Below are 12,211 nucleotides of genomic sequence, written 5' to 3' on the forward strand. Positions count from 1 at the left end.
CGGGGCCTGTGCCGATACCAGTATCGGAACAACACTAGTTAGCGGCCGAGAACTTTAGCTCACTTTAGCTCTGCGCTGCCAAACCAGAGGGCTATATTCTAATGCTAATTACTGCAAAACAGAAACAGATAAATACTACACTTTTATTTTCAAGATGAAATAAGAGACTGTATTCTTTCTTTTGGTTGGTTGCATGTTTTTATAGGAATAAAAAACTATTTTCTGTGGGCCTTTCAAAATCAGTCAAAATCCAGTAACACAGCCGGGAGCAAAGAGGGTTGCTTCAGTGAAACTGGCTGAGAGGGAATATATATATATATATATATATATATATATATATATGATTGCCTCAGCAAAACATATTATTTATTTAACTGTCAAGTAAGACTTAAGAGAGAGTTATGTTTTGTGTATTATTCTCTACCCATACAGGGGAGGCATACGGTAAAATTGTTGTACTAGATTACGTTCACACTGCAGGCAAAAGTGACCCAAATCTGATTTTTTTTTGCCCAACCCGTCTGTATTCTTCACCATGAGACTTAGCATTGTTTCAGTGATTTGTGTTGTCTCTTTATTTTGTGTTATGAATTTGATGTTTATTTTATTGCATTCATTTATCCATCCATTTTCTTAACCGCTCACAATAGTCGTGGGGGGCGCTGAAGCCTATCCCAGCTGGCTTCGGGCAGTAGGCGGTGTACACCCTGAACTGGTTGCCAGCCAATCGCAGGGCATGCATTTATTTATTTATTCCCTTATTCCCTTACCTACTTATTAATTTATTGATGTAAATTTTATTTACTTGTATACTTACTTACAATGTTTGTTTTGTTGTTTTACTTATCTTTACTGCAATGACGGATTTCTGTTCTATGTACAGCATTTTGTATACAGCAATGCTTGTTTTAAAGTGCTAAATAAGTAAAGTTGAGTTGAGTTGAGTTGAGTTTTTGGGAGCAAATGAGCTAAAAGGCTCAGCTCATTTTCACAAAATATTATTCCTACCTCCTCTTGCATCACTCCTCTGTAGATACGAGATGATAAAAATATGAGCCCCGACGACGGTCTCAGAAAAGTCGGTGGCTCTGACACACTGGTCCCTACTTCTGTGCATGCATATGCGTCTGCACACTTTGTGGACGCATATAGTTCACACAATTAACATGTAATGTGAATACTTACTCCCCCAAAAATCCGATTTCACCCAAAAATTGGAATTGAGTATTAAGACCTGCAGTGTGAACCTAGCCTTAATGTTAAAGTTTTTGGGGAAATAAAAATTTAGTCACCCTACCCTCAACCCAGTATGGATGTCGGTCTCTTTCTTTTGCTCAAATGGAACACTGAATAAACAAAAACACATCAGAAGGCCCACCTGTTTCTTCACAGGGAAGAGTGTACAACCGCCCCCAGAAAGACGCTCAGTCCATCCAAGGGTCATTACGAAGCTGTAATCAGAATACATAACTTGTGCACTGCCCAGATGAAAGACCTCAAGGGATGGCGAGGCCTTCTATTCTGCCGTGCGTGTCCATCAGAACAGCGCACTCTATTCATCATTGCATTCATTATCGCTTAAACAAGCTTCCAAGGTCATGACTCACTCCCGGAGTGTCACACTGTTCATACTGTATCGAGTGGAGCACATAACGACATATTGACTCTCAGCCAAGTGGATAGGATAAGAATGGCATTGGAGGATTGAAGGTTTGATTTTACTTCCTGCAAGTTAGTGGGATAAATGAAAGACTTGAATGAGAAGTTTCTCAACAGCAGCCAAGACATCAATGTGCAAAGCCCCACCGGTGAGGGGCTTCGTCAAGTAAGCACGCATATTCACTCTCCTATAGGGAACAGGAGAGGGAGGGTGGAGTGCTTGCTGGGTCCATCTGTCATGCAGCCACGCAGCCTGGCAGTAAAGACAGCAATGCGAGGATGGCCAAGGGGAAGGTCACACACTTTTTTTCTTCTGAGTGTTTACCCAATATAATATAACTCGTTATTGATTTATCTGATGACCATGTAACTGTATTGTATATGTCAGTAGTTTCATGATGAATAGTGAATAGCCTATTCTGGTCAATTGTTGTTCTTATATACTACAAATCAATTTTTTTTAATTTATTAACATTATTACTGTTATTGAAAGAAAGTGCTACTTGAGTGCGCATTGTTTGCTCATGTTTCATGCATAATCGTCTCACCCTCAGTAGTGTTAATTTCGTCAACAAAAACAAAAATAATTTTGTCAACGCACTATTTTCACCAGACGAAAACCAGACTAAACTAGACCAAAACCCTCATTAATAAACAATAACTGGGACTAAATCAGTATGTACTTTCATTGACTAATAAAGTCGAGACAAAAATGTACTTCACTTAATAAAAACTGGACTAAAATCTATGAACATTTTAGTTCATGAACAAAAATGAGATAAAAATAAATAAATAAACAATTTTGTAAAACCTTGTCTCTGCTAATCTGTCCCTGTGACACTGTCCTGTCAACAGCTTGCGAGTGCAACATGGGACAGACAGAAGGTGGATTCAGGGTCAAACGTTTAAAAAAAAAAAGTAACGTAACATTACTCCAACGGCTATAACGTTCCAACAACAATGTTAATCCGACCACTAACTAATGCTAACTAATTCACTAGCTCATAGCATGGAGCCATAGAAGCCACTTGTTGATATACTATAATTGTGTGTGAAGTTGTTCTTCATCAAAAAGATGAGAGAACATTTTATGTGAAATAGTTTTAGATCTGCAATGTTCAACATTATCTGCTGACTTTAAAATATAGGAATAAAATGATTGTCCTGACTAAGGGTTGACAGTTTTTGTTGACTACAACTAGACGGATAAAATTATGTTTTCTTGGACTAACATAAAGACTAAAATGCTAGATTTATAGTCGACTAAAAATTGACTAAATAAAATTGGGATGAAGTTGACTAACTAGGATAAAAACTAACAAGCGTGATTGAAACTGGACTAAAACTGAAATTTAAACACACTACCCCTCAGTGAATTCCTTAATTTGTAATTACCAGACGTGCGGTAAAAACTGTGATGGTGCTAATTGACGCAGATGTAACTTTATTATTATTATTATTATATTTTTTATTATTATTATTGCATGTGTATGAGACTCTCTGAAGCAGGACAATGTTGTCCCCAAAGTATTCATTCACAAAGCGGATGCAACTTGGCCCGTTAAGATAATGAGATGTGTCACAACATCAGCACAATAGCAACATTTTCTTTCAACAAAAGAGCCATAGTGAATCTTGGATCAGCCACACTCAGTTGACAGTGTTCCTTTTCTGTTAAGCATCTGATATTATATTGGAACAAGACAGCAAGTCCTTAAAAAGGCTAAATCCAAAGTAAACCAGTTTCGATGGCCAGTGAGTAAGGGGCTTGTCATAGTGGTGAACAGGTGTAAAGATGAAAAGCTTGGGAATATAGATGACGTGATAGAAAGACTTATGACAAACAAACAGATGCTGGAAAATTTATTTGGTTGTCCTCACCTGGCCTCTCCCAGACTGATCACCATGTACATCTCCCAGGACATATTTTCAGCCACGGCTCCATGAGGCACCAGCAAGCTGACTCCTGGAAAACATGCATTAGGGTGTCAAAAGCAACAACTCCACCAGCCTGTTAGTGTTGCGCAACATACACATTTAGAGATTGTTGTACACAAGCATGAGGATATTTTAAGAATATCCTATAGGTTATGAAAGAAAAAACTGAAACATAAAAACTAAATATTGCAACCATGACGACCGATGACAGAGTCTGGTCCGCATTGCCGGCAGTAAGTCAAATTTGTTTCCGGTGAGGGTTGGACTCCGCCAAGGTTGCCCTTTGTCACCGATTCTGTTCATAACTTTTATGGACAGAATTTCTAGGCGTAGCCGAGGCGTTGAGGGGGTCCGGTTTGGTGGCCTCAGCATTGCATCTCTGCTTTTTGCAGATGATGTGGTGCTGTTGGCTTCATCAAGCTGTGACCTCCAGCTCTCACTGGAGCGGTTCGCAGCCGAGTGTGAAGCGGTTGGGATGAGTATCAGCACCTCTAAATCCGAGACCATGGTCCTCAGTCGGAAAAGGGTGGAGTGCCCTCTCCGGGTCGGGGAGGAGGTCCTGCCCCAAGTGGAGGAGTTCAAGTATCTTGGGGTCTTGTTCACGAGTGGGGGTAGGTTAGAGCGGGAGATCGACAGGCGGATCGGTGCAGCGTCTGCAGTGATGCGGACGCTGTATCGGTCCGTTGTGGTGAAGAAGGAGCTGAGCCGAAAGGCAAAGCTCTCGATTTACCGGTCGATCTACGTTCCTACCCTCACCTATGGTCACGAGCTGTGGGTCGTGACCGAAAGAACAAGATCCCGGATACAAGCGGCCGAAATGAGTTTCCTCCGCAGGGTAGCCGGGCTCTCCCTTAGAGATAGGGTGAGAAGCTCGGTCATCCGAGAGGGACTCAGCGTCGAGTCGCTGCTCCTCCACGTTGAGAGGAACCAGTTGAGGTGGCTCGGGCATCTGGTTCGGATGCCTCCTGGACGCCTCCCTGGGGAGGTGTTCCGGGCATGTCCTACCGGCAGGAGGCCCCGGGGACGACCCAGGACACGCTGGAGAGACTATGTCTCTCGGCTGTCCTGGGAACGCCTTGGGGTCCCGTCGAATGAGCTGGCTGAAGTGGCTGGGGAGAGGGAAGTCTGGGCTTCCCTGCTAAAGCTGCTGCCCCCGCGACCTGACCCCGGATAAGCGGAAGAAGACGGACGGACGGACGGAATTTATATTTTTTTATTTTCCTCAACTGTAAAAGATCCATTGTGATTTGTAATAACACCATTCAATGCTAGATGGCAGATGCAGCTTACTTTTGCACCAGATCTCTATCAGAGAGAATGATTGATGACGCTGTTTTGGAAAGTAGTGAGGCAATGGCATAAAGCAGTGCGAAGATAAAATTTGATCAAGAGAATTGTGTTTTTTAGGAGAACTGGGAAGCAGATTGTCTGTTCACGTAATTTATAGATACACCAATGAGCCTGGTTTGCTTAGAGACGCTCTCTGCCTGTAAGGATTTCAACCCAAGTTGTCACTTAACACGTTGCACAAAATGAAAAATGAGATATTTACTGAAGCTGCCAGAATTATTCTTGTAGTCCATCTAAAATTGAAAGTAAACAAACAACAGCGTTTTTTGTTTGTTAGTTTTTTACACCAGGGCCACAACCACACAAGAGACAGCACTCGTGGTCAGGGGCGGACTGGCCTTCGGGGGTACCGGGGATCTCCCCGGTGGGCCGCCGGTCCGGAGAGCTGGTGAGCCAGGCCACCCCAAAAAAAAAAAAAGTTTTTTTTTTTTAAGAAAATCGAAAAAGAAAAAAGATCGACACCAGTGGCGTGAGCAGGGGCTGACTGGCCATTAGGGATTTGGGAAAAATTCTCAACGTCGGCGGTCCGTTTTTATTATTATTATTATTATTGTTATGCGCCCCTTGTGTTTTACAATACACATATAAATATTTTAAGGAAATATATGTATAGCCAGCCCACTACTTATAAACACAGGCTGACTTGCCTAGACGCGAAAGCCACAACAAGTCCCCAACGGCCGCGCAGCCGAGCTCGCTGGCCGCCACTTGCGAAGAGCACACACACGGCTGACGCCTGGCGGAGTGATTCGTCCAAGTCAGCGTCAAACACAAACTCACAGCAATGCGTGACCAACTGACCGTTTATGCTTTGTCGGATTGTCGCTTTGTGACCAATAATAAACAGCCAATTAACTACAAACACTAGCGCACAAGCTCATCAACCCACAGGAGCGCATGAGCCGCACTAGCCCCCCGCCTTCCTTAGTTGTACGAGCTTGCTACTAGCAGGATATGGCGAGGGAGAAAAATGTCAAAAAGAAAGAAGGCAGGTGAGAAAGAAATGGTTGGTGCCGAAAAATAAGATGCAAGAAAATTATAATGCTTAATGAAAGTGCAACCAAATGTGCAAAAATGACCAAGCTTTTTAGTGGAGGAAGGGGGCCCAAGTTGCAGAGGCAGGTTCCAGCAGCACGTCGACAGGTAAGCCCAGTGGAAATCACATTTAATATGGCTCAATATTAGACCAAGTAGTCCATACATTTAATGCTAAGGATTTGGTAATGGAGCTTCATTGATTGATTGTTGTTGCAATGCTCACCATCAAAAATAATCAAGAAGACCTACATCTTTGAGTCAGTTGATCTTTGGAGAGGAAAAACACACAGTAAGTTTTTGCACTTTATACACTATTAGTTTGCTGTTTAGCAGTTTTGTGTTATCTTGAAATGTTAATGTCCACGTATGAGTGCCCTTTGAACCAAAGTAAAAAGTAACAGTATGTGGTTATTGATTTGTTTATTCAAACCCTGTATACGACGGCGTATTAGGACCACGTATAAATATATATATATATTTTAGAGGGTGGGGGCAATATTCTGAGAAAAAAACTCGCAAATTTGGCACTTTATAAAGTGCGTAAATTTGGCAAATTTGTGAGAAAAAGCTTGTTAATTTGCATGTTTATAAAGTGGCAGATTTCTGGGGGAAAAAACTCACAAACTTAGGAGAAATACACTCTTTGAAGCGTTGGGTACGGTCAGCGACAAAGACGCCTCGCTTTGCGAAGGTGCACACCCTGAGGATCAAGCATTTAAGTTAATTTGTTAATATTAAATATATTTACTTGTACATTTATGTTTCCAAAATTATCATTTACACATTCATACATTTTGTTATTTTTATGTACAAGTAGCTAAGTTGATGTGTCAAATCCGCTGCTCTCTATCATTCACTTGCATTTACCTAAAGTATGCTAGCTTCTGATTGATTCATGTTAGTCAGCTGATAGGGGATCAGGAAGTGTCGTCGCTCTAGCTGCCGTGTATGATAAGTAAAGTTAAGATTTGAATGAATCTCCATCCTTTTCTCCATCCTTTTCATTTTATAAACAGTGTCCCATTAACCACCAACAAATCCTCACATTAGACGATAGCCCCGCTACGTGTATTTGTTTTATGTTTTTGAATTTTTTCTTGCAAATTTGCCAGTTTATAAACTCGCAAATCTGCCACTTAATAAACTTGCAAATTTACCAAGTTTTCCTCCCCAGAATATTACCCACCTCTACAGTAAAAGACATGCACACATTTTGGTCTTATATCAAATATCAAAAGGCATTTCATGATTAGAAAGTGCAGTCCCATGTAGCCCCTTGGTAGCACTGACAAAAAAAAAATGCACTCCTCCATCATTTAAGCTTTCCATCCCTGTTCTAGTGCATGTGTTGCAGACCCCAGAGCATGATGACGGTGAAGGGTAGTTTGACAGAACACAAGGCCTGCTGCATGGTACGCTCTTCCTGAGAAGGCGACTGGTTTGTCTCTGACATGCTCCATTTCATAGAACATGACCTTCAGGCAATAGCAATAGCAAATAAGATGTCTGGCACATTACAATTGTGCAACATACAGTTGTGTTGCTCATCCCATAAATGCATGTCACGTCTAAATTGAGTATGATTTAAAAGTGAAATTGACAGGTTATCAAATGGTATGAAGTATATCAGAAAATAAACATTTTACAGTACAACAGAGAAATACCAAATACCAAGAACACATTTCCTAAGCATGGTACCTATTCCTACCGTTTTCTTGTTTATATTTATTCAAAATAACCAGAACGCATATGTCAAAGGCACAATCATTTGAGATAATTAAATTGACCCTACCATTGATTTTACTGCCAAAGTTCTGAAAAGAAAGGTTAATTCATTTAGTTTAAGCGCAGATTATAAGAGGCTGTTGAACTGTTACATGTGGCGGCTTTTGTCTCAGAAAGTTTGGTCCTTTTGAGAGGACTCCTTTAATATAAAGTGTAGATATCCCCACAGAGACTTAAATAAGGATAAACACATATTCAAGACAGTCTGATGAAACAATGTCTTGCAGAAATTTTGTTGCAAACATTGTCTGTCGGAATCAGACAAATATGTGTAAACAATTGATTCATTTTGATCCTCCATGAGAGTAGTCATCAGATCACTTCTGGGTGTGCAACAAACCAGTAATTGACAACACAGTCCTGCCGCCACACAAAAAAATGCCATGCTGTTGGAAAAGTGTCCATGCTGAAGAAAATAAACCATATTGCAGAAAACTGCTTTACACATTACGATGACAGAAGCATAGTGAGAAATGAAAATAAGCTCCTCAGGTAACCTAAAGGAAAGTGAATTCAATGACAAAACTCTCCATATAAAAGTTGATTTTAGCAAGTTAGCATAAATTCTTGTAAGAAATTCAAACGTAACCTGACAATACGAGCTGCTCATCCTGCATAAATATTGTGCATCAGTGATTTATTTGTATTAAAGTATGGGAATATAAGGCCCTGCTTTTCTGCATCCTTTTTAGTTATGCACATGCTCCAATTCTTAAGTGATCTTAAAATTTCCTCAGATTGTGGCTTTGTAAGGAACAATGTTATTGATATTCAAAAAGAATATGAAGGTTTCCAAGATAGATCCCTTGTGCTCGACAAAAAAATACATTCAGTCTCCTGTTTTTCTTGAAATTTTTTGTTCTTAACGCCAACCTTTTTCTTCATGGCAGGTTTTGCAAAATATCATCAAGTGACTCCCGGGTCGTGAGTTTGAGACTCCTGCCCTACAATTTATTAGTAAAAGATACACCTTTTAAAGTGTACCTGTGTTGCTCAGAAGTATATATATAGTTTATACTCCCAGGCATTTTCACTGAAGAAACCCCTTCGCTCCCAACTGTTTTACTGGATTTGACTGATTTTGGAAGGCTCACAGAATAGTGTGTTCTATTACTATAAAAACACGGAACCTACTAAAATAAAGATTAGAGTCTCTTCTGTCATCAGGAAAAAAATATATGTTTCCGTTTTGCAGCAATTAGCATTAGAATATAGCTAAGTTCCATCATTATTCACAAACTTGTTGAAAACACTGGAAAAAGAGCTTGTCACAACATGGCCCTGGCTGATCTCTTATACTCTGCTGCCACCTGCTGGTCGTTTTTTGTACAACTACTATTGCTTTAAGCGACCTTTTCAGACCAGAAGCTGTATCAAAGTCTTCTGTATAGCTAAAAACAACAACAACATATAAATAGTTTTTTGGAGTGAAGGAGTGAAGGACACATTATAAAAAAAATTATGGGTTTGAATGAGTTAAGAAAATCTGCATCCAAACTAGGGGAGGGGGAAAAAAATCGATATTGCAATATATTGTTCTGCTCTCTGTTGCAATGAATATATCAATACACTAACGGCAGTATCGATATTTTATGACGGCACACCAGCGCAACGCACATAATGGATTTACCCCATCATTCAGACATGTCAATGAAGCTGGAAACATACTCAACGTAACACACCGCCTACACCAAGGCTAACTTCAAAAATAAAGCTTTACCAAACAATACATTAATGCCAACGCAATTGCCTTGGCGGGCTTTTACTTTGAAGTCGGCCTGCGCAGCGACGTGACCGCTAGCTTGACTTGCTTTTTCGTGTTGGCTTACATGTCAAAGTTTTGATTTAAATTACATATTTTCTACCAACATTTTCACAATGCCATCCCAAAAGTATATTAAATCGCTACTTCAGGATGCTAAGAAACCACTAGTTAATTTCACCGTCATTGTATGATACATACGCTGCACGTCTCCGACGTTAGTGGCAAGCAGCTAATGTTCGCATTAATGCCTGGCTGGTACGGTGGCCCTGAAGTGCAAAAAAGGGCTGGCAACAATGAGTGACACCTACCTGGTTTTCTTTCTTTACTTTTTCAATATCCTGGGCCTACGCTACTTTGTAATTCACTCTCCATGTTTAAAGGTATGGAATGTGCCTTACATTGCACTTTGTCTTTTTTATTATTATATATATTTTTTCAAAAAAAGATAATAGAACTTTGTCTTCATATTTTTTTTATAAAACAATAAATAAATAAAACCATTCAACTCAAAATGTCAAATATTGACATTTAGATTTGAGGAAAACAACTTTAAGCCATTAATACCTTGTTATTTTATATATGGGCCAAATAAGAATGCATCTGTCTCTTATTGCAATTTAAGTTGTGTTCCTAAATCCTATGCGACCAAATTGGACATTTTGAGTTGATTTTTTAAATTATTATTATTTAATGGGCAAAAGTGTTTTATAAAATAAACCAATTATCTTGTTTTGTTTTCTGATCTAAAAAACAATTAGATCTGTGACTCAAATCCGTGATGCAATCCGAACCGTGACTTTTGTGATCCTTTGCTGTCACCGTATCTTGTTTTGTTTTCTGATCTAAAAAACAATTAGATCTGTGACTCAAATCCGTGATCCAATCCGAACCGTGACTTCTGTGATCCTATGCTGTCACCGTCAGTACTTAATCTTGATAAAATTAGTTTGTGGGGGCGCTAATCCCTAAAGGGTGGTAAAGGATGCAGAAGCAGTGGCGAAGAACTGGTGTCTAGACACTATTGGCAAAGGATAGTCGGCAAGTTTACTACACATACTGGATATCGTGCTATGTCTTTGGGAAAATTTCTGACAATATATCGAGTATCGTAGAGACCGTGATGTTACTGTTATTGTGGGCCATATATCATCACAGTATCGAATCGTGATTTACCCGTATCGTCCTACCCCTAATTCAAACGTGTTTTTTTGTTACACTGGTTGTATTAGGTTAAATTGTACCAGATCAGTGGCCTAGTGTTAGAGCGTCTACCCTGAGACTAGGAGTTAGTGGGTTCAATCCCTGGCCGGGTCATACCAAAGACTGTAAAAATGGGACCCATTTGCCTCCCTGCTTGTCACTCAGCATTAAGGGTTGGAATTAGGGGGTTAGACCACCAAATGATTCCCGAGTGCTGCCCCTGCGGCTGCTCACAGCTCCCTAAAGGGATGGGTCAAATGCGGAGAACAAATTTCATCCCATTTAGGTGGTTGTGATAATCGGTTGTACTTTAACTTCAAATCAAGCTTATAATAGCTACCAGAACGTATTTGTCGAGACGCCATGACAGCTATTGCTCGCGGCCAAACTTGCCAGCAAGGAGCGAAGCCGTGACATCACCATGTTGACGCCTTCTTAAAATAATGCCATTTTTTTCATATGTTTCAGAAAACACACAAAAAAAGATCATTTGCATAATGAGGAGATGATTTAAGCAATAAAATAGTTTTTGAAAAAAAAAAACGACATAGGCAATTATTTTAAGAGCGTGACATATTGAAAGCCACCTGGGCTTAGCCATCTCCTTTAATACAATTTGGCATTTTTTGATGAATCTGAGTCATTCTCGCAACTCTTCACAGTCAATACTGATGGAAGGACCGAGGTGTTGTACGCGCACATAAGTTATTTCCCATTGTATGCAAGCCGGAAGCGTGTCTGTCGAATCAGGTTATATAATTTCCAGTTAGATAAATAATAATGATAAATACATATCCGAGTCTCGACGGCAGATTTAAATCCATAAGGAAGCGATCTGGTGTATCACTCAATAGTAACTAATGGGTCAAATGATGGCCTGTCAACGTGGTGACGGCACATCCGTTCCAACATTGGCATGGGCATTAAAATTGCACAGGTTGTACCACTTACAGTAGTCCAGTTGCGTTTAGATCTTAATTGTGTAGCTTACGAGGCAAACAAATTCCCAAAATACACTTTCAAAAATATTTGAGGAAAGCTTTTACGAAATGTGGAGGCTGTTATTGCCACCAAGGCAAGACCAACCCTATATAATTTTTCATTTTCAGCTTCTTAAGGCTTTAAAAATATATATTATTTATTTGGTTGTTACTAACATAACTATGAGATTTATTTTTCAAAAATAATTTCCAGTTTAATACATTTTGTAGAAACTTTATTTGGATGTACGCCGCCATTGTTATTTAGGTTGCAACGCATTCAGTGCGTAGTGACGTAAAATGACAGCTCGCTCGCTGATGTGATATATAAAGAAAGCAAGGTAAGCCTCCGTTACGTTACTAAAGTGATGATCAAAACTCTTGAATGTGACTTGTGAATGACGAGAGCACGGCGTGGGGGAGGGTGACCTCCCGATCGCATGTTGTTTCTTTAGGAACACTACGGGGCTTAATTTGCTTTCTTTCTAGGCGTTTC

The 12,211-nt window shown here is 40.0% G+C and overlaps 1 protein-coding gene across 4 annotated transcripts in view; it reads right to left on the minus strand.

Moving 5' to 3' along the window:
- Window positions 1-12,211, minus strand: part of unc5db (unc-5 netrin receptor Db) — a 309,582-nt gene that overhangs the window by 73,906 nt on the left and 223,465 nt on the right. For all 4 annotated transcript variants that reach the window (XM_077561281.1, XM_077561283.1, XM_077561280.1 and 1 more), the window contains one exon: window positions 3,541-3,625. In XM_077561281.1, coding sequence (XP_077417407.1) covers window positions 3,541-3,625 — 85 coding nt within the window. The remainder of the gene's footprint in view (window positions 1-3,540; window positions 3,626-12,211) is intronic.

The sequence above is a fragment of the Vanacampus margaritifer genome, chromosome 3, assembly GCF_051991255.1.
Source record: "Vanacampus margaritifer isolate UIUO_Vmar chromosome 3, RoL_Vmar_1.0, whole genome shotgun sequence".
In the NCBI taxonomy this organism is placed as follows: Eukaryota; Metazoa; Chordata; class Actinopteri; order Syngnathiformes; family Syngnathidae; genus Vanacampus; species Vanacampus margaritifer.